This window comes from Actinia tenebrosa, unplaced genomic scaffold, assembly GCF_029948245.1.
Source record: "Actinia tenebrosa isolate PJP-AT-01 unplaced genomic scaffold, QUT_ActTen_1.0 PGA_scaffold4__44_contigs__length_22323623, whole genome shotgun sequence".
NCBI classification, from domain to species: domain Eukaryota; kingdom Metazoa; phylum Cnidaria; class Anthozoa; order Actiniaria; family Actiniidae; genus Actinia; species Actinia tenebrosa.
Genome location: NW_028292581.1, coordinates 8,610,896 through 8,632,988, shown reverse-complemented (window position 1 = coordinate 8,632,988; position 22,093 = coordinate 8,610,896). Strand labels below are relative to the sequence as shown.

Here is a 22,093-nt window from a genome sequence, read left to right as displayed (position 1 = left end):
GCTTTTCCTTCAAAGTTTACGATTGACAAAGATAGACCTGCGGCTATCAACAGTCTGTATTTTCATCCTTTTTAAAAATTATATAATCAATTATGAAATAATTGATACAATGCTTACTGATTGACCGCCCACGTTGTTGATATCAGAGGACAGAGACACTCAAGGAATAATCGTCAAAACATCACTTCATCAAGTAAATAAACGTTGCGTCTTTGTAGTGTAAAATATTGAAATATTCTGTTGTAGAGCACTCGAGTAACAAGACTAAAAACACCCGGTTAGGCCTCCCGTATTTCCACAGGGGCGCGATTTGGGGTAGAATCCTCTTGTTCTCTACAGCTCAAAGCGTGTTCATATCACAGTACTAAACACCTAATCTACCTATCTAAAATATCCGAGAATATAGCGAAATACCTTTTTTACAAGTGTAGGTGACCTCTAAATACTTTGGAATAGTTGGACAAGGATCACTGCCAGCCATGTTAACATCAGCTCTTATTGTGCAGTAGGTTTTACCGTCACACATGCTTTGTATCTTGGTTAGTACATCAAGGCGACAATTTATGAGACTAATTTGGCCACACTGGTTAGCAGATGTTCGTCCAAAGTTGGCTGACTTGACGGATATGACAGTCTGCGAAGGACAGCTGATAAAGCTCGAAGTCTGTTCGCAGATGATTTTGGATGTCGGTGCTGCATAAAACAATAAAATTACATACATGACTGCTGCATTATTTTATTTCTTCTCCTTTTGGAAACATCATTAAGTAATTTTATAAGTCTGATCAGTCCAAGTTCTTTCCTATTTCTTAGACGATCCAATAGAATCACCTTCAATCTAATTTATTTATTTGCAATCTTTTGACAGGCGGTCCAATTAAGCGACTGGTTAAAACGGAGGCCTATTGAAGAGATAGAAAACGCGCGCGCGTGCTGTGTGCAGTTATAATGCACGCGGGGATTAGCAGAGCACAAGAGACGTGTTAGGAGAAGCACGGCGCGTAGCGGTTCTGTCAATCCCCAAGGGCTTTATAACTCCACACAGCACAGCAAGTTTTTTATTTCTTTGATAAAATACAAATTACGATAACCGTTATTTTGGATAAGAATGATGCCACTGAAAGTGCGCGCGCGTGCTGTGTGCTCTCATAAAGCACGCGCTCCCAACCAATCAGAAAGCGAGATTTATAATGGTTAATTTATAAAAATATTCAAATCTTGATATGTAATATTTTAACAGAAAAAAACCTACGTACCCGATGTTGGGGTGACACCTCCAGTGGGTATGTAAGCTGCAAAAAATATGAACGACAAACCAAATTACACCATTTCATTATATTAAGCAACACAGAAAACCCTATATAGAAAGAAGGATGATGTTACACGGTGGAGCGAATATACGAAGCTTATCTTTGAGTGGTGAAAAACGAGTGAAAGATTTTTCATCGCGAGAAGATAGACTTCATATCTTCAAGCCGACGTGTAATTTTCTTTTTCGGCAAGGCACGCATTCAGCACTGAGCTTTTCAAGGTCATACTTAAACTGCTCAAGTCTCAGTGGTAGTGAACATATTTTTATTTTGCTTTTTCCTGTGAGGGTAGAGATAGCACAAAGCTTTCGCTTATTGTGGGCCCTGTAGTTTAACCACGTGTAATGAGGATGGTCGTCACCAGCGCCTTCAGCTGGTTCTTTGAAGGTCTAAACATGTATAAATGTAGTTACAATGGCAGCACCCTCTCCTTAATTATCTTATTACCCTGATTGTTTATACCTCCTATGGTACTCGTATCTACGTGCGACAAACTAACGAGTATACCTTTTTTGCTTTTGCAAATGTAGGCAAAAGAGGAGTAACAACCAATATCATTCCATCTTCCGGCAGCCCACCACTGACCATAGGTATGGCCACAATGTTCAATATTTCTCCAGTTGTCTGGTTGAAGATTGTACCAGTTTGTGAAGCGAGGAGTTGTACCATCAGACCATTCCCAAGCGCTTTCTGTATTTTCATCGTGGAATCCTGGGCAACAAAATGTAATAGATTAATAGACAAATAATATCTAATAATAATATATGTGGCACATATGCAGTGCAGTATAGCAAGCACGACCAAAAATATGATTAAGCAACATACCCATCAAGTATTAAATGTATGTGACTTATCAAAAGGATACCTCCCGAACGAATAGTCATCACACTGTACAAAAGTATGGACTCTGTATGTCAATTTCCTATGTGTACACCTATTTCAAAAAAACTCTGTCTTAGATCTGAAACCTAAAATCTTAGGCATGAATTGTGAGCAGTGAATTTAGTATGAAGGAAAGTGATAACTGTTTTGCTTTTTTAACTAGTGATTCGCAAAGAATTTTTGTTTTCTGAATTCCTTTTCAATTTCAGTAGTGATTCAACACACTGATTATATTTAGTTCGCAACAAGTTTACTATTACCTTTGAGCGATCTCATGCCCTGGCGAATTGTACTCGCATTTCAGATTTCCGATCAACGTTATTTGAAATAGGTGCATACTAAACATTTGAAAAACGGCTTTCGTATGAGTGAGAAGTTCATTGGACATGGAAGGAATAACCATTAGTCATCACACTACAGCTGACACTAGCCTCAGCTTCAATGGTCGCGCAATATATATTTCCACTAGCTACAAGTATAACAACGGTCATCGCAGGAGTGGGAAACTCATGAGCGTAGCTCATATCGTATCCGGTACAAGTCGCTGGAACGCTGAGATTCGTTTCCGTCAGTTGTACTTTGTGTACAGCGTGTTGTACAACGTATACAAACTGGACGTTTTAACCACCACTCAACATGTAGTGCGTTTGCTGCATGTTCAGCCGAAAGCAATGCTAAAGAGGGCGACAACAAGCACTGTCCAGCATCTCTTATGTTATAACAGAACGAGCTTACCTATCCAGGCGTATTTTCCAAGACCGAATTTTCCAACTTCAAGAGATATGTGCGCTTGTTCAACAGGTGAATTGATGCTGGTCAGTTCTCCACCTCGTTTCTGACATTCCAAGCGAGCCGCCGCCCAATTTTTTTCGTCAAAATTAAATTGATAGCAGAATTGACCAAATTCTTTCCATCCAAATTTGCAGCTGCCGAATTCTATAAAAACAAGGCAACACTTTAAAATCACTATAGATTGAGATATACTTAAGAACAGTACTTTGACTCTTGAGTAACTTCCAAGCTAAGCCACTCAAAAGGCAAGAAAATTAAGAATTAAAAGATAATTCGATCGCTCAGTCTTCCAAGGCAGAGAATCATGACTAAAGCACTTGAGGTCAGATTGAATTGGAATTTGAAAGTTTTTTTATTGGTAGGGATGACCCGTCTTTGTTTTCACGAGGGTAGCACTTAATAGCCAGTGGCTAACAAAACTGTGGCTCTCGTTTCATGATCGAATTGGACATTAGGAGTGCAATTTTGCGGAGGGAGGAAACTGGAAAACGTGGAGAAAATCTTCGAAACATAGGTTGTTGATCGAACCAGGTGATCTGACGGAAATCGATTAGCCAATCAGATTGCGAATCGCGTTTGCTGAAAAAGAATCAATCCCAATAGGCCTTTGCGCGTCTCGAGAAGCAGAACAAAAAATATGTGTGGATCGGTAATAATCAAGAACATAACACATATAAGAATGGCACGTAAATACACGTTACTACTAAATAGCATATTATTTGAGCTCGTTATCAAGTTTTCAATCATTTTCGAAACAAAAAACTTTGTGAGGTTAACTGTGTTGGCTATACGAATTATAAAATCGGATAAACACTTACTTAAAATAAGCTTTTCTTGTAAAATTTTACTTGTACATAACTTGAAACATTACTAAAAACTTCAAATGTGCAGCTATGACTTCTTTTCACCAATATTTCGCACTAAATTTCAAGACAATACATATTCAAATCCAACTCAAAACAAAATGGCGTCCTTCACGGCAATGTTTCGTGCAGGACTCTAGGCGCGCGGTCATGTTAGGGATTGATTATTTTTCAAGTCAGGAAATCATGCATTGCGCGCTATTCGAGATCACCTGAACCCAAAACAAGTTCAAAATGCGGTATATTAGGAGCGCACAAAAGCCGAGCCCAGTATTTAGGCTGACAGCTATTCCGTGTATACTGCTGGGAGGATGAATTAAAGGTAGTTTATATATATACCTGCATTGTAAATGTCCTTGATTTCTGCTGCACTCAATTCTCTATTCCACACGGCTAATGCTCGCATATAGTAAATGCCTTGGACTTGCTGGGTAGACTTACTGCCGATTGTTACACCGACATTGTTGTTCGTGTGATCATGAGACTGGGGGGCTCCATAAGGAGCTGAAGATCTAGGATAATAGTGACAAATGAGAGTGATAAATAAGATATTATTGAAAGCCCTTTTGATACTAGCAATAATACATATAAAGCTGTGAATAATGATTCCATGATATATGATTTCTTTAGCGCCTTCTCTGTATAAATTTAATCCAAATGGCTCTTACAATCATGAGAGATGGTTAGTATAAGTTATAGGCACCGAGGGTGGTCACTGTCAGGTTTTCTTTACGACCTCAGTGGTTCATTTACGTCCCTCTGATATTTTTTAGTTCAGTAAAATGTAGAGAGACGGAACCGTCATTTCAAGTGGTCATCCAAGCAATTTTGAAAGTCTAACCATTTGTAAATATTTCTACAAAGACAGCACTTTCTCCTCAGTTATTTTAAGACCCTGAGTGTTGGTCCGTCCGGGATTCGAATCAAGACCTCCCGCACTGAAGTCCGATGCACAACCAACTGAGCTAGCCGGGCGACGAACGTTTTCTTAAGATCGAATGTAGGATCGTACAATTAGGATATCAGGATGCTTACCGTTGCAACCCGTTGATAAACAGCCTTAAACCTGCACCAGTACTCCACGTAAAAGTGACGTGTTGCCAGATATTAGCTCTCAGTGTCTGTTTATTTGTCCAAGACTTCTTAGTGGTCAACACCCTGACTTTGAGTTTGCTACTTTGCATAAAAATAGCAAAGCCTCTAGACGTGGAAAATGCCTCGTCACCAATAGAATCGAAAAGGAATATCTTTCCGCTCCAGCCAGCAGCATTGGTATCCAATTTGATGATCAAAGACACGGTTACACCTTTAGTGCAAGCTTCTGCATCGCTGATGCACTGATTAGGGAAGTCTCCTGCATCTATGTAAGAGTTATAACCGGCAAATTGCAAGACATCTTTGCTGTTTTGCAGTATGTCTGGTTGCGTGATACTTCCCTTTACAGTCCCCGTGGACGTTCCAAGTATTTTGCCCTTGACTATTTGGTTCAAAGGCCAGTAGGCACTAGTTGCGCTAATCCAATCTGCAACAAAAATATTGTAAAATGTCAATCTACTAGCACGCACCAAATAAAGAACCGTTTCTGTATTCAGCTGAATCAAATAAATGATTGTTCTAACGTCACAAAAATCACATACGTTGCTTGGCAGTGTGCGGTCGTTGCGAGGGAGAAGAGGTAAAGAGGGAGTGGTCTTTGGCCGTTTCACTTAGCAATAACCGCAGACCGCCATGATTTAATAACTTTACCATCCTATCGATGGCCAAGAGGCCACGTTCGAAATATCAAATATTCTAGCACAATACTGAGGCTCAAAATTGCATAAAAACAGTGCTGTAGATTGGATTATAACGTTGTTGAGTAGTGAACTGACTAGCATTTCCACCAAAATGCTCTCATTATTGCCGAAAGGTCATATATGATACATTGATTTATTCCTACCAATAAAAGTGTATTCGGAGATCCAAATGTTTATACCATACTTGAAGTACCATACTACTAAAGCCTCGTAATCCAGTCTGAATTTTAAGATACCGATCATGGCATGTAAGGGGATTTTTTGCTACTCTACGTCTGATACATGCAGTAATAGTTTTTTTTAATTTTTCAAAAAAAGTACAATTTTAGCCTTCTTACCTGCAGTACTGGAATACATCGGTTGGTTTTGTGTTGCTGTAAATAAAGTAGAGAATAACTGAACGTTTATTGCTGCTCAGAGTTTCATTAAAAATGTCTACTAAAACCGTTATATAGCATCTAAGTTTATCCTAGTTCAAAACCATTACATTTAATCAGGAAAACTTTTCTCTAACTTCTTTGATAATTAGTTACCTTTCAGTTTGCGTTTGCAAGCAAATGGCTTGTATTGTCCACAGTCCACATCTCTCCACGCAGCGCGACTTGGTACAAGCTCAACGCATGACTTAGAATCTGTTGGTAAGAAAAAGTAACTTTCAGTTAATAATATTTCCTTGCCATTCTAGTTGTTATTGTTGTTTGTGAAGCTGCTGTTGCCATTGTTGCTGTTCCGCTGTTGCTACAGCCGTTTCTTGGCGAAAACGGGGATGGAGCATTTACCCCAATAGTGGTGAGGGATGGGAAGTGGCTGTAAAAAGGCTATTGCTACTGGGTTTTTTTATTGGTTTAAACAGGAAAGACTGCATAACACTATTCCTTTTTATTTTATTCATAAAAGAGCGATGCATTTCCCCCTGACTTTTATCAGCCCAGAAATTGTTTCAGGGCTTCATATCGATAAAATTTGAAGGATTATTTTTATTTATTAAACATTATATTTACGGTAAGAACTTTATTTCATTACTCATTACCCTAAAGCTGGGGCCTATATTACGACAACTATACAGCGCTTATCAATCATACGCGCGAAATCGTACAGTAGGTTGCTGTCGCGACGAAGTAGGTTTTAGTGGACTTCAATCAAGGCGTTAACATGACATTCCATAGGTACGTGCTCCTGAGAACTTTGTATTATCCCCAATGTCATAGAAACACTTTGATTGACGTCCACCAAAACCTTATTTTGTCGGGACAGAAAATTGTACGATTTGGCGCGTGTGATTGTGAAGCACTGTAAAAAAGTAATGGTGGAGGGGGGGAGAGAATTTTTAATTCTTACTGTTATTATCCTTCGGATAGCCAGCATCCCATCTGGTGACAAGGTATGGACTTTGATCACTCCAGTAAAACAGCTTGCTTGATTCTCTGTCATTCAAACCTATCCACATTGAATTTACAGAGCTGGCTAATGGTTTTATTCTATTGTCGATGAAGATTCTCTCCTTGTTTGACACGATACTCAACAGATCACCATTTTGACTCCGGCATGTAGCACGTGCATCTGAAAAAAAGATGAAAAAATAATTCAATACAGGACAAATTTCTCCCCTAAGGAGGTCTTCCGTAAGGTTCGCTACACAAGCTCTTCTTCCGGCCGAACGCGTTTGCTCGTATAATCTAAGATCTAGTCATAAGTTTGTTCGCCATAAGTGGCACACTAAAAGGTGCCAGGCAAGTTTTATTAACGCGCTTTTTCTTTTTTTTTTTTTTTTTTTTTTTTTTTTCTTTAGTGTCTTAGCTTAATTTACAAATTTTTAGGGGCTATATGTATTTTTTTCTTCTTATATTATATTTTATTGTAATGCTATAGTGTAATTCAGTCGAAAGGCTGTATATTCTATTTGTAATAAACTATCTATCTAACTATCCATCTATCTATCTACACACACTACCACTACATTTACTTTTTACAACACACAACACTTAACACACATGCTGATTTTTACGGAGCTCGAGGAAGAAAAAACGGAGATCCTATCGTAGAAGGTTAAGAAAGGAGCAAAACTATCGTCGCAACTAAGAGAACAATACACCAAACAAATCCAACTGACATAAGCGATTAAGTCGAGAATCGAGCCCGCGACCCCAGGGATGAACCTACATAGTGGTGAGGGTCCGTGCCCAAACCCAAATCCAAAAAATTCAAATTGAGTTATCATGAATATTTAGAAATAAATGAATATAAGTATACTAACCTGCCCACATCTTCAGGATGTTTGTATTGAACTGGTAACAAGTGTTGTCTGGTCCTTCCTCCCACCCACTATCACACTTGTTTGAAGATGCTAGAAATATGCAAAACGAAGTTTTGAAATAGAATTAACATAAGAATAGAAAAAATAAAGAAAAGAAAAGAAAAGTAACGAAACGAAACGTAACGAAACGAAACGTAACGAAACGAAACGAAACGTAACGAAACGTAACGAAACGTAACGAAACGAAACGAAAAGAAGAGAAGAGAAGAGAAGAGAAGAGAAGAGAAGAATGATTGAACACTTGATGTGTAGTTCCTAACTGATAAAATACTGACAGAGAATGCTTGATGTTTGATTCTTTGACATCACATTACCTTGACCTTCACATCCATAGATTTCTACCCTCAAACAAATATTGTTGTTCCAGGTCTGTGGGTAGATCCTGATAAATCTACCGCTTATTTGCTCATTGAGCATAATGTCTGCTATGGTATCAGCATTAACATTTCCTTTGAGTTCCTGTGTGAAGAGATTTCTATGAGTAAAGTATTCATCACAGGGGTGGTGGAAGCTAAAAATCTTGGGGGGGGGGGGGGGGGGGCACTGAAATATCATATTTAACACTATGTGATAATGACCGCTGTTTTGTTTGATTGCAGACGCATGCCCTGTAAAACTATGACTGAGAACCAAAATTTTGATGGGGGCATCCCCCCCCTGTATTAAGAGCACATTTTGATTGGGAAACGTCCCAATAGACCGTTTTGGCTAACGCATTGATTTACCCAATTCAAATCTACTGGGAATACTTTTGTCCTTTCTAATAGTACATATCATATCTATATCAGTGCTTCACTCGAATTTTGAATGGTTAACCAATCAAAAACTGAACCCCTTTAACAACAATGCTCTACGTACTTTGAAATTCTGTTTTGGAGTTTGGCCATAGGTAATAAATGTGAGTCCATCATTTCCATATGTGATGTAAAACGATTTCACAAAGTCAGTAGACTTTGGCCGGCCTTGAAGAGCTAGATGAGCAATACGTCTGTTGAGACCCAGGTCTATCTGCAAGTATTCACCCTGAAATAGCCAAAATAGACAATATCAATCATTTATTAGTATTAGTATCATTAGTATATAGAGAAGCTAGGCCATTGAAAATGGGGCAAGGCTGGCATAGTAGTAGGACAGGAGTGTCACACCTCTTGGATTTGATACCTTGACTCAGAAGTGAGTATAAATTGTTGGGTATTTTTCCTAGATTTGAGGATCTTTCTCCAGTTTCTCTAATTTTTTATTCCTTAGCAAAACCCAACATGTAATTCTATCTGCGGGTTCACCACACCCTGATTTAGATCATGCTGAAGGTCGTCTCATGGTATATCAAAAAATCTAAAGTTGAATCAAGTTTAAAAGATTGTGAGAGATAATGCATGGCTGAGCTTCAAAACATTTAGTCTATAGAATCAGAGAACAAAATTATCTTATCTATATCCCACTTATGCAAATTTGATATATTTCAATTTTTTTCCTCTTGACAGCATGCAAAGAAGAAAAGATTCCCAAACCTTCTGGTTGTTAGCAGTACACCAAGATCCTGTTAAACTGCCAGAGGGCTGAAGCATAAGTCTTGCTTGACTGGGCAATGAGTTGCTATCTCTACTGCTTGATGCACTGATCTGAGAGTCTCCTATTAAGTAGTTTGCGAGGCCAAATGGTGCATTGCATTTCATGGAAACTGTAATTGATTAAAAACGTATAGAAAATAGAAAATAGGATTTAACTATCAATTAACACTAACCAGCATTGACAGTTTCATTTCCATCCCAACTTTCCTCTCTCTTCAATTATGCAATATTTAGCAGGGGGAGCTATCGATTATAAAGGGGGGAGGGGATATAGGGGGAGGTGTACCATTTCCCTATCAAATCCACAGCCACAGCAATCCCGCATGAATTAATTAAATTTTGATGTCTAAAGCAAATTTTAGGGGGGGAGGGGGGGCACATGCCCCCCTCTCACTGTGCCAGTAATGAGGTCCTACTTACCCCTTGGCATTTTACAGACATAAGGGTTTCTATTGGTACAGTAGGTGGTTCCCCATGTTCCATTCTGTGAATCGACTATAAGCTGTGAGCAATCTCTGGTAATTCCACTCCAACCAGTACCAGGCTCATTTCTTCCCCAGTTCTTGTAATCATAAGCAGACCTATCACTCCATACAAATGATCCTTCTTTGACAACATCATTCAATCCTATCCACACATTCTTAGATTTTAAGTCATTAAGCTGGTTGGTCAGGAATAACTGTTCACCAGATGTGTGGATACTGACAAGATCTGATCCCTGGATTACTCGGCAGGCATTAACAGCTTGCTGCCAATTTAATGACTGCCCTGGGTGGGTGTTCAACTGGTAGCAGGAGTTATCATAAGGCACCCAGTTAATGGGACACAAGTTTTGGCCTAAAATGTTGTAAAAAAATAGTTTTAGTGTTTTTGAAACTGAGACAAAAACATATAATGTAAAATTGATAAAACACAAGATTAGAAAGTTAAGGACTAGCTAGGCAGGGGCAGCAGCAGAGCACTTTTTAAAGTAGGGGGGCAGGCTAAGGAGCACATTGAGGGGGTACTAATCTCTTCATAACCAAACTCAAACTAGGACAAAATAAGATTAAGATGTCATTTTTGTAAAAAAATGTTAGAAGGTTAGGGGGTAAGGGGGGTGGGGAATTGGGGGTAGGGAGCTAAAGCCCCCACAGCCCACAGGTTCTGCCAGTCCTGTTAAAGACTACAACATATCTATTTTTCTATGGTATTTGTTACTGTACATGTACATATCATTCTTTTCTTACCATTTGGCTTCTCACAGATGTATCCTTTTGTAAAGTCACAATAGTCATCATTCCAGTATCCAGCTAAAATACCATTGTATATTGCAATGCAGTCTTCATTACCAGCATGGTCATTAGGTTCTCCAGAGTACCAATTTGTGTAGTTCTTGACAGTCAGATCTCCCTCCCATATGTAAATGCCTTCAACAGCACGATCATTTAGACCAATCCACATACTCTGTAAAACAAAATAAACTAATTAGATTGGCTACACAGGCTTGAAATATTGCAACTCACTACAGCTATATAAATGATGGCTAAAAGACAGCTGCTCAAAGCATGGCTAGACATGATGTCCACATAGACTTACATCTGATATTAAAAAATTATCAATATGGTAATGTTATAGTATGACGCAAGCTCAAACGTTTGACCACCAATATTCACGTACATACTTTTGAATTGGCCTTCATCCAATCAGCAATGCAGGATTTGCTTTATCTTAATGCTAAAAGAGGATCTTGCCGGAGAAACAAAAGTATGCAAACACAATCATTATCTGTGGTCAGTTTTGATTGAGCTTTGAGCTGTAAGCCAACTATGACATGAAATGATGATAATGATTCTTGCCTGTGATATTGTTTTCATGGTGTATGTAATATAGTGCTGCTCATCAGAATCATCAATCTTCACCAGATAACCACCTGACTGATGACAATCAGTTCTTGCATCTACCCATTTACGTCTAACCAGGTTAAATTTATAACATGAGGTTCCATAATGTTTCCAGCCCGCATCACAAAACAGTGGAGCTATATAAGAAAAAGATATGTAAATGAAATGAGTAAAACAATAGATTGTCGAAACCTCTTTTCTGCCAAGTCATAGTGTACTGCGCATGACATTGTCCTATTATGTAGTATGCATGCGTAAGATCAGGCATAGAGAATAAAGTGTCCATTGAAGTGGAATTGAAATTTCTAACTCATTTTGGGAACTGCAGAACTGAAGTTTGATGTGAGAGACTTAACAGTACCCATTCTGACTGGTGTGAAGGGATTGTTAAGGTTCTGACACATGGTGCAACATTGCATGCAACATTGCATGCAGCAGGAATGTTGCAGCATGTCTATCCCAAACTTGTTGCATGCAGCGTTGCATGCAACAAATCTGAAGTTGAATCGAGCTCTACTCTTGCAACATTGCACGCAACAAATTTCATCATGTGAACATGGCTGCAAAATTACCTGCAACATCTTGAAATTTCAAGGCAATCAGCTTGCACCAAATTGATAACTGCTGACCAAATATCTTAACATAGCAGGTTGACACAAGTGATGTTGCATGATTTTGTTGCAATGTGTGTCACCCCAATTCAAATTTGTTGCTTGCAATGTTGCATGCAATGTTGCATGCAATGTTGCATGCAATGTTGCATGCAATGTTGCACTGTGTGTTAGCACCTTTATGGCATAAGTGCATTTTCCTCTGTGTGATTTATACTGATACATTATAAAAATAAAACTTCTATATTCTTATGTCATCAAAGCAAAATTTCCCCCTTTAAATGCTTACTTAGTGTCGTTGGTGGCTGTAATGTGGGCTGCGTTGGAATAGGCACACCTTTAAACAAAAAATATATAGTCAACTTGTAAATTATTGTGCATCATTCACAATATATTTTGCTACACAAACATCCTTCCAGTTTTAAGCCCCCCCCCCCCCCCCCCTTCCCCTGGTTATAAGCCCACTTCTGGTATTTTAGTTTTATTTCTTTGATGCAGGATTGACTGGGAAGATAATGAAAAAGAAGAAAACTTTCCTCTCCATTCTAGACCTATTTTACTGCAATTCATAAGCCTTGATATAGCCCAGGGCTTATAACTAGGATTCTAGGGTATACAACACATTAATTACCTGATTTTATCTTACAAATGAAGCCATACAACTTTTTACAATCATCATCATTCCATTTGCCATCAGAAAAGAGCAACTCCACACAATCTTCATTGTTCTTAAAGTTATTAGGTTCATTCCTCCTCCAGTTTTTGTATGCACCTGGATTAGAGCCATCAGTCCAATTGAAATTGGATTCATTGGCTCGGTCATTATAACCAATCCAGAAGTGATCATTACTATATTTCTGTATAGAACTAGAAATAAAGTTTTGTTCTGTCTGGCTAGTTACACTTGCAAGATGGCCCCCAAATGATTGACAGGTATTCTCAGCATCCTCCCAGCTTTTGCCACGTATAGTTAAACTTGTGAATGAGAATTTGTAGCAAAAGCTACGAAAGTTATTCCAACCTTGTGGACAATTGTCAGCTGCTGAGGCTAAAAGACAAAGGAACTTTTAAATATTTACGTACACTAGAAATAAAATACGAAATAAACAAAATAAAATAACCGTAATTCTGCAATAAAAAATAAAAATAAATAGAAATAAGATAAAGAAAAAAATATTCAGTACCTTGTCCATGTGGTTTACAATGAGTTGCAAAAAGCTTACCTAAGAGGGGCTCGGAGACATAAACATTGTAAAAGCGACTATGAACTAGAACCTTCCATTTTCTTATATTAAACGTGAGGGAATTCAACGATTTTATAAAACGCTCCGTCAACTTCTAATTTTTTTTCTTTTTGATTCTTGCAGCATAAAGAAATTTGTTGCAGTATTTTGGTATTAAAATATGCAAGATTTAAAGAGAAGATTTAAAACAGTCATAAACAAAAAGAAAAGAATAAGCTCTAGTCACTCTTTATCCTTTACGGAAATTTGGCGCCAAAAATTCCGCGTGTGCGCACTCGACCTGTGATTGGCTGGGTTTGGACATCCGGTTGAGTACCAAAACCTTTAATCTAATCCGGTCGAGATGTATTTGCTCGAGCTGTCGTCGAGCTGAGGTCGGCTGGTTAAATTTGAATTTTCTAATGCCATTGTAGTTGCGGTTTAAAAGGGTTTTAACGACAAAAATAGCTTCACGTAAAAAAGATAACTCTGACTTTCGAGTGTGTGCAGAACGGTGCCCCTTACCGACCACTTCCGGTCAAGTCTTTAAGTTCCATGTGGATTTTATTCTTTCACATATTTCGCTCCAGTGGCTCTTTGTTATTGCAAAATAAATGTAAAATAACACAAATTTATTAGGAACTTCAATATTCTTAATACACGGGAATATGTTTGACTTCTTAATTAAAAGGTAAGAGCACTTGAATAAGCTGAAAATCTAGCCATTCAGTTCGCATTATAGCGTAGTGAGACTTTCTATGATTATAAGCTTATAAATGAATAATTCAAGAAAACTACTGTTGAAATTATATCTAGCTAAATATTTAAAGATTTAAACTTTATTTACCTAAAGAAACGAAAACTAACTTCTAATTTCATCTAGACTTAAAGGATTTGACAAATATTGTTATGCTAATGTCCGACTTCACACTTTAGTCATACATAGGTGCATGGCTCATGTCGTCTCGATCTAGGACTAAAATTAGGGTAAGTCTACGTTATTAATTAATAAAAAGAAAAGATCATAGTGGATCAATTATAACAACAAAAACAACTAGAACATATATTTAGACGGGCTGCGACAAGAAATTAAGGGCTTTAGGGGAAAAGCCAGCTTAAAGGCAATGTAATCCAGGAGATCATGACGTCGCGTAAACAGACCGCAGAAAATTTACATTAATTCAGCTACGATATACCACACTACGGTAACTTAAAAAAAGAAATGACAAAAATCTTGTCCCAAGTGAAGAAATCTATTTCGACGTTATGTAATAAAGATCAAAAGATATGCTTTGACATGTTTTTTTTTGCAAGCCGGTGTTTTCACGAGTTGGGACGGAGTGCAATCCAACACAGCTCTGAAATCTACACGTGCTTACCCATTCCGTACCAAAAATCACCTAGTCTTCAGCAATGAGTATCTCTATGCTAATATATTTCGTACTTACCTAAACTGAGAGCAATGAAAAAGAAGGAAAAAGTAGCTAAGACAGCCAAACGGTCCATCGCTCACACCTCCTCTGTAAAACCGCTGTGTCTGGTGTTACCTTGTACCGTCTTGTGACTTGCAACGGAATGCATGTGACGTAAGGTCGATAAACAAGAAATACGAAACCTAGTATGACCTACCTTCCGTTTACTACTTTTTAACAAGTTGTGGACAAAAGTGTTGATAAAATCAAAATTTTTCTTAATTTTCGTTCGATGAACAAGAAATACGAAACCTAGTATGACCTAACCTTCTTTAGAAAACAGGAATAACTAATTTTTAACAAATAGTTGACCAAAGTGTTGGTAAAATCAAAATTTTCTTAATTTTCGTTCCTAAAAATCATAAATTAATAAATTATCTTTTTAATAAAATAATTATCCAATGTAATCATGTATTTTATCATCATATAAAAGGGATTTATTTAGTTTGAATCATTATCATTCCTAGTTAACTGAGTAAAATATTCATTCCATAAATTGTTCGAATATGGTTTGCCGGCCCCAACCCAATCGGTTAGCGCATTTCTGGTCCAGGAAAGGATCATGGATTTTAGTGAAAAAAGTGGAAAAGTGTGAAACACATGATATAATTTACAGATGATAGCTGCAAAAATATTTGTAACACTCACTATTACTCCGCCAGATTCCATTTCTTGTATTTTTCCAACCATTCATTCATTTGTTTTTTGTTTTTTGCTTTTTGTTTTTTTGTTTTTTTCGCCTTTCTTCGTTCGCTCTTTAATTTTTTTCTTTCTTTCCTGAGTTTCCTTTCCGAGTTTCTTTAACGCTGGGTTCACTAAAGCCTTGTCGGCTGGACTGGAACGGCCAGACCAAACACTCAGGGTCTTAAAATAACTGGGGGAAAGTTGATCTTTCAAGTGCTGGGATGACCCCTTTAAATGGCGGTCCCGTTTCTCCACACTTCCTCAATACCGCTAACCAATATCGGAGGGACGTAAAAGTGACTACACCTCATACTGACCTGCTCTCATTCAAAACTCATTGTAAAGCGCCTTTGATCATATTCATATGAAAAAGAGCGCAGTATAGATCATAAATAAATCATAAATAAAAAATCTGTCAGGTCTTGAAATTTCAAATGATCAGGTATCATATCTATCATTATAATAGACAGTCGATCCCCAAATCTTTCGGTTGCTTGGTTACGGCCGTGAACTATAGTAAGTAACTCTAGAACTAGGTTCAATGAGCCCAGAATCGAACTCGCTGTAGCTCTCAGCAGCAAGACTGGGAGTACAGACTTGCATCATGGTGTTCATTTTACATTGCGTTGCTCCTTTGCTTGTCTTTATGTTGCTCGACTCCGGTAAGTTCATAATAATCTGACCAGGAATGTCATGTGTTTCTGCAAAGACTTCTCGTCTAGTGTCCCATACTGTGGGCCTCAAAACGCCTACCATTGTTTCGCACGGAGGTGGTACCAACCTGGGATTAAAAGAACAAGCCTCGACAGATTATCGTGCATCAGTCATCTCACAAAGCGTTTTTACTTAAAATAGTTTGTACAGCGAAATCGGAGGAAATACGATAACAGTTTAGATGGTTTGATTAACAATTTCGGGACTAGCAATTCTAAGGATTGTCAAAGCGATTGCTTCCTCATTTTAGTAACGGTGATCCTAATGTGTATTCTGGACGTGTTTGCAGCATATTTTGTTTTCTATTTGGCTTTACATCTGGGAGTTTCTTCAAAATGATTTTTGCTCAGTACTCAGATACCGTGATACCGTGACTAAAGTTAACCTAATTAAAAGCGCGTACAATAATAGCATTAACAGTTTTCTTTGGCTCAAAACATGATCAATATGGTCATCTAAAGAGTCTAACTAGTTTGATTATTTTGAACACAAAACTTAGGTGACTATTAGTATATTTTCTCAAGCAGATTTACGGTCCCCTCCGCGCATGGTACAGAATCCTTAGGCTTGACATCGCTAAAGTAGGCAGCGTATTGAATGCTGTTAGCTAAGCTACTCCCGTTCTAAGATATAAAAACAAGAATCTTTACCGAGTAAAACATGTTGAAGGCATACATTATTTGAATGGTTTAGTTCAGGTATAATTCGGTTTAATTCGCTTTCTCTATTACAAGATTTGCCCTGCATATATTTATATACATGTGAAACGTAATACGCGCGGTCGAGTTCCATGGGTGAAGAAAACATTCACAGGTCAAACTCGAACAATCTTCAAAGCAAAATTGTGACCTATATTACTTTTAATATGCGTTTTATTTCGCTTGCTAAAAATATGCTAGGCCCCATTAAAATGGGGGGAACGCAAAAGAAAAAGTAACAGATCAATCGGTCCTCCTTTTCCGTTTCCGTCCTTCTTTTTTGCTTGGTGGTGCGCATTTTATATAAAAATAAAATAAATAAATAAATAAATAAATGGGTGGCATTGGCAGTGGCATTTCTACAAGTAGCTCTTCATCCACTGTAATTCCAATTGGAATTTAGGAGTTGATTTTTGCGGAGGGAGGAAAGCCGGGGAACCCGGAAAACCCTCAAAGCACAGGAGGGTACCAACAAACGACTCGAACCCGGGACTCGAACCCGGTCCGCATTGGAGAGAGGCGAGCGCTCTCGCCGCTACGCTACCCGTGCTTCCCGTATATAGATAACATAGAATACCGGTTTTAAGCCCTGGGTCGTAAAAGGTTTTTTGATGGGCTTATGACCAGGAGGGCTTATGTTCGAGGGAGGTGGGTTGGGAGCTTATAACCGGGAGGAAAAGTAGTACGGGATGAAGAGGAGCCTTGATGAAGGGGGGACCTTTTAGCTGGAAGGATATTTGCGATAAGGCTTATAATCGGGAGGGCTTATAACCGGGAGGGGCTTATAACCGGGGGTGGGGGGTTAATAACCGGGATTTTACGGTATTTTGGGGTAAGGGAAGGGGAGAGAAAGGAGAAGGTAAAAATGAGCCAGCTATTTACTAGACCCCGTATTTACTTTATTGAATTGGTAGATAGGAATTGCATAGCACAACGGGGGGAGGGGAGAAAGAACCACTGGGGGAGTCGGCTGTATCTAAATTATTCTGCTTTGTTTTTAATGACAGTCGGAGCTCAGAGTTGCCCGTCAGGCTGGGAAACCAACATAGACAGCTGCTACAAGTTTGTGGCTCGAAGTTTGACGGTGAAAGGACTGACTTGGGAGGACGCTGATATTAAATGCCAGTCCTATGGAGGGCATTTAGTCAGCATCGCTAGCCAAGATGAGCAGAACTTCATCACTTCCAAAACGAGACAGTTTGTCAATGAGCATTTCTGGATTGGATACAACGATCGAGCTAATGAGAGCTACTTTAACTGGACCGATGGACTCAAAGGGACGAATTATACCAACTGGAGGAAGGGAGAGCCTAATAATTTCCTCAAAAGGGAAGACTGCGTGGAATTGGTGTCCAGCACTGGTTATTGGAACGATGAATATTGTGCCTATGAATATAGCTATATCTGCAAAAGACTCAGAGGTATATTTATAAGGAACACCTTCTTAATGTTCTTATATTGTGCTTTGCTCGGATGTTATACTCATATCACTTATCAATTACTTTTTCATTTCAGGAGCTCCTTGGCCAACCCAAGGAACTGTTATACCTCCAGTAACATCAGGTGGGGTGACTTAATATTTCATATGCCTATTCCAAGAAACGTTGTTGGAGCCAAAGGAAATGGTGATGGACGATAGGTCATTTCAAGACGGAAATGAATCATTGGTATGCATTTAAACAGGAATCAGATCGAGGTTTTTGAGAAGGTTTCTTTGACTGATTGACAAGCAACACTGAATATCTCAACACTAAGCACTAACGTGTTGTTAACGAGAACGAGAAGCAGAAACACAAGTTATCCCAGCCTTTCTAGGGACCTAATTCCTATCGCCTATATCCTTTGGCTCCGACCACCTTTTCCGAAATAGGTATATGTAACACCCGAGAGAGGTGAGGATTTGGGCGGGCACCCACTACAAAAATACTTTTATTGCTTTTATTTGTTTGTTTGTTGTTGTTGTTTTTGTCCATGTGATGTAACTCAGGGGCGTTCGTTAATAATGCAGTGTGCATGAAGTGTATTGACTGTATCTGTAGGTCCGTGTGATCTGTTAAACATTTTCCATTTCTATAAGTGTCGACGCTTCTTCCTCCCCACAGAGATCGTTCTTATATTGTTTGTATTTCGTTCTATTCATCAGCTCCTATCTACTGCGGAGCGGGATGGGAAAGCTATGGAACATCTTGTTACAAGTTCTCCACAGTTGTAAAGATATGGAGGGAAGCTAAGAAGGATTGCCGTGAATCAGGAGGTTATCTTGTGAAGGTGGATAATGCAGATGAACAACACTATTTGTCTTACAGACTACGAATGTTAAACCAGGTAAAACTACATGAGCCTTAAGGGTTGACACATAGCCACAAATAAGCGCAAATCTCAACAGCACTCTTTCAGTAAGCGATGCATCAGACCCACTGATGTACCCATAAGATGAAGAAAAACAGACATAAAAAGAAAAGAAGAAAGAAATGGAACAGAAAAAAAGAAAGTTTATCCGACACGGTACGACCACGAGAAATATCCACGTCACGCGCGACAACCCTTCACCACCCAGTGGGAATTCACAATAACGGTACAAGGGATGACACGGTCTGGCTTTGTTTCTTTTTCGAGCGCTGTGATTGTTCGATCGAACATTGATGATGAGACAATATTCACCTCACATTTTCAAGGACCGAGAATGGTTGAGAATAGCGGATATTGCAGTGTGCAAAAATTATAAAATTGATTTTATGTCTGCTTTTGTATCTCTCGTTCGAATATGTCAACCACACGTGCACACTGCAATATCCGCTATTAGAGAGTTTTAGATTTACGTTCACGGCAAACGTGAAACGTCAGTTGACCAGTAAAAAATTCTTTTAAATTACTGAAAAAGAATCGCAAAAAAGTCCAAGTAGTAGAAAAACAAAAGAGTATTTGCGCTTGGTGAGAAGGTTTGTAAAAGGTAAAGTAAAATAAAGGAAAACTATGAAAACGTGGTCACGTTTGCCGTTTACCGTTTGCGGGGAGAAAAAAAAAATCAATCTAAAACTCTCTATTCTCAACCATTCGCGGTCCTTGAAAAAGTGAAGTGAATATCGTCTCATCATCAATGTTCGCTCGAACAATCACAGCGTTCGAAACTTTATATTCTAAAATCTAAAATCATACAGATAAATATTCTTTAAACTTGCTCTTAATCATACAGCCTATGTGGATTGGCCTTACTGATCGAGCCGTTGAAGGAACGTACGTTTGGATCGGTGACAAATCCCCTGTCAACTACACCAATTGGTTTCCTGGTGAACCCAACGACTTTAGCGGAAGAGAAGATTGTGTTCAAATGTTAAATGGCTACTGGGGTGGCTTTTGGAATGATAACTTTTGCGGTAACCCAAGAACCTACATTTGCGAGAAACCCTATGGTAAGATGATGGATGTGCAGATTCAGTATAATTTGTAATATAGCAGAGTTTTGAATCATTGGAAAACATGGTATCTCATCACTCTCAAATCACTTCCCAAGTCAGGCTTTGTAATTCATATTTTTGTGATAGCCCGTATGCATGATGGCGTCATTTTACTACCACCACCAAAATACTTCGCGAATTTTCTTTCTTATTCCAATTGATATTTCTTCATGAGAATAGTAAGACAATAGACCCTTTTCAAGTTCCAAATTACCGCTGTGTTCCTTGATTACAGACTCGTTTACTTAGGCTTAGCCTCGATTTTGTGTAGAATATTCACGTGTCTCAGTCAAGGTCCCTCGAATTTCAAAGTGTTTGAATTGTTGGAGTCGTGCATTCTTTACTTTACCGTTGGTATTTGTGAATATTTAAACACTGATGCGAGGCTAAGCCTGAGCAAATGAGTCTGTAATCAAGCAACACAGCGGTAATTTGGAATTCGCGAAAAGGGTCTATTGGTACTAATTAACTGAACAAAAGAAAGTGGGAAAGGGATCTTGGTAGTCGTAGTAAATGACGCTGTAATGCAAGTGACCCATTGCAGATGTAATTTGCGACTTGGCCAGATCGAGGAAGTAAATAATGAATTAGATCAGCGAGGAGCACAAGGAAGAAACTAAAGTCTGGCATACCATAACCGATTGAAACATTTGTAATTCTATGAAAAAAAACTCTTGCAATTCGACTGTAAATTCCTTTCACTTGTAGGTAAAAACTTATGTCCGGCAAATTGGGTACCCTTTGGTGACTCGTGTCTGCAATTCAGTACCCACCCCGCTCAGGCTCTAACTTGGAGTAAAGCAAGTGATTCCTGCAAGAACACCAAAGGGGCTGAATTGATAAGTATTCACAGCCAGGATGAACAGTCACTCCTGCTTCAATTACTCAATGATTTGAGAGCTTCGAACATCTGGCTTGGCCTGAATGACATTGCTAAAGAAGGGCTGTTTGTTTGGAATGACAGGTACTCGGCAGTCTACCAGACACTTTTGTTCTTTTCTTTTTTTTTCCTTTTGCTTTTTTGTTGTTGGTGTTGTTTGCTTTGCTTTGCTTTGCTTTGCTTTGCTTTGCTTTGCTTTGCTTTGCTTTGCTTTGCTTTGCTTTGCTTTGCTTTGCTTTGCTTTGCTTTGCTTTGCTTTGCTTTGCTTTGCTTTGCTTTGCTTTGCTTTGCTTTGCTTTGCTTTGCTTTGCTTTGCTTTGCTTTGCTTTGTTTCGTTCCGTTTCGTTCCGTTTCGTTTCGTTCCGTTTCGTTTCGTTTTATTTTGTTTTGTTTCGTTTTGTTTTGTTTTGTTTTGTCAGCTCCTCTATGGTAGATATGTCTTTGGTTGTTACGTTATCTTGTGAATATATATCTACCCTGCTTTAAGAGCGACAGTAGGGCGAGATAATGAAATCTCTCATGTAAAAATATTGACTTTGAACGAACTTTTTGTGTTCTAAATCAATAGATCTGCCCTGGACTACAAGAACTGGTCACCCAGTGAACCAGGAGGTGGTGCTGCCGCTGCTAATAAAGACTGTGCGGTACTAGTGACTAGTACTGATAATGGTACATGGGCTACAACAAACTGCTCGTACATGAGAGCATACGTTTGCAGAAGGAAAAGAGGTCAGTATATAGATCCCTAAAACAACCTCTAGGATGATCTTAGAAGTCAGAGCACAGCTAACTCTAAGATCACCCTGAAACAACCCTTCTGGCTGGTCAACATCAGGGCATTGTTAACTCACAGATCAAGCCCTGAACAACGTCTGACCTGAACAACGGCTGGGCTGATCAAAGTCAGGGCACAGCTATGTCGCAGATCAAATTGGAATTTAGCGT

General features: G+C 38.7%; 2 protein-coding genes across 2 annotated transcripts in view; one reads left to right on the top strand and one right to left on the bottom strand.

Annotated features, from left to right (window-relative positions):
* Positions 1-14,793, bottom strand: part of LOC116296723 (uncharacterized) — a 66,019-nt gene extending 51,226 nt beyond the window's left edge. The window contains exons 1-19 of the mRNA XM_031704789.2: positions 14,694-14,793; positions 12,654-13,070; positions 12,312-12,359; positions 11,367-11,548; positions 10,758-10,974; positions 9,949-10,365; positions 9,469-9,638; positions 8,816-8,980; positions 8,272-8,416; positions 7,898-7,987; positions 6,982-7,203; positions 6,177-6,275; positions 5,982-6,017; positions 4,883-5,369; positions 4,187-4,359; positions 2,928-3,128; positions 1,818-2,021; positions 1,257-1,292; positions 415-693 (exon numbers count right to left, since the gene is read on the bottom strand). Of these exons, the coding sequence (XP_031560649.2) occupies positions 415-693; positions 1,257-1,292; positions 1,818-2,021; positions 2,928-3,128; positions 4,187-4,359; positions 4,883-5,369; positions 5,982-6,017; positions 6,177-6,275; positions 6,982-7,203; positions 7,898-7,987; positions 8,272-8,416; positions 8,816-8,980; positions 9,469-9,638; positions 9,949-10,365; positions 10,758-10,974; positions 11,367-11,548; positions 12,312-12,359; positions 12,654-13,070; positions 14,694-14,751 (3,646 nt within the window). The 5' untranslated portion in view covers positions 14,752-14,793. The remainder of the gene's footprint in view (positions 1-414; positions 694-1,256; positions 1,293-1,817; positions 2,022-2,927; positions 3,129-4,186; positions 4,360-4,882; positions 5,370-5,981; positions 6,018-6,176; positions 6,276-6,981; positions 7,204-7,897; positions 7,988-8,271; positions 8,417-8,815; positions 8,981-9,468; positions 9,639-9,948; positions 10,366-10,757; positions 10,975-11,366; positions 11,549-12,311; positions 12,360-12,653; positions 13,071-14,693) is intronic.
* A 1,147-nt stretch (positions 14,794-15,940) lies between these two features.
* The window catches only part of LOC116296722 (uncharacterized), a 52,480-nt gene continuing 46,327 nt past the window's right edge, over positions 15,941-22,093 (top strand). Inside the window, exons 1-7 of the mRNA XM_089036202.1 lie at positions 15,941-16,063; positions 17,821-18,234; positions 18,329-18,376; positions 18,957-19,138; positions 20,007-20,223; positions 20,977-21,232; positions 21,717-21,877. Of these exons, the coding sequence (XP_088892328.1) occupies positions 16,006-16,063; positions 17,821-18,234; positions 18,329-18,376; positions 18,957-19,138; positions 20,007-20,223; positions 20,977-21,232; positions 21,717-21,877 (1,336 nt within the window). The 5' untranslated portion in view covers positions 15,941-16,005. The remainder of the gene's footprint in view (positions 16,064-17,820; positions 18,235-18,328; positions 18,377-18,956; positions 19,139-20,006; positions 20,224-20,976; positions 21,233-21,716; positions 21,878-22,093) is intronic.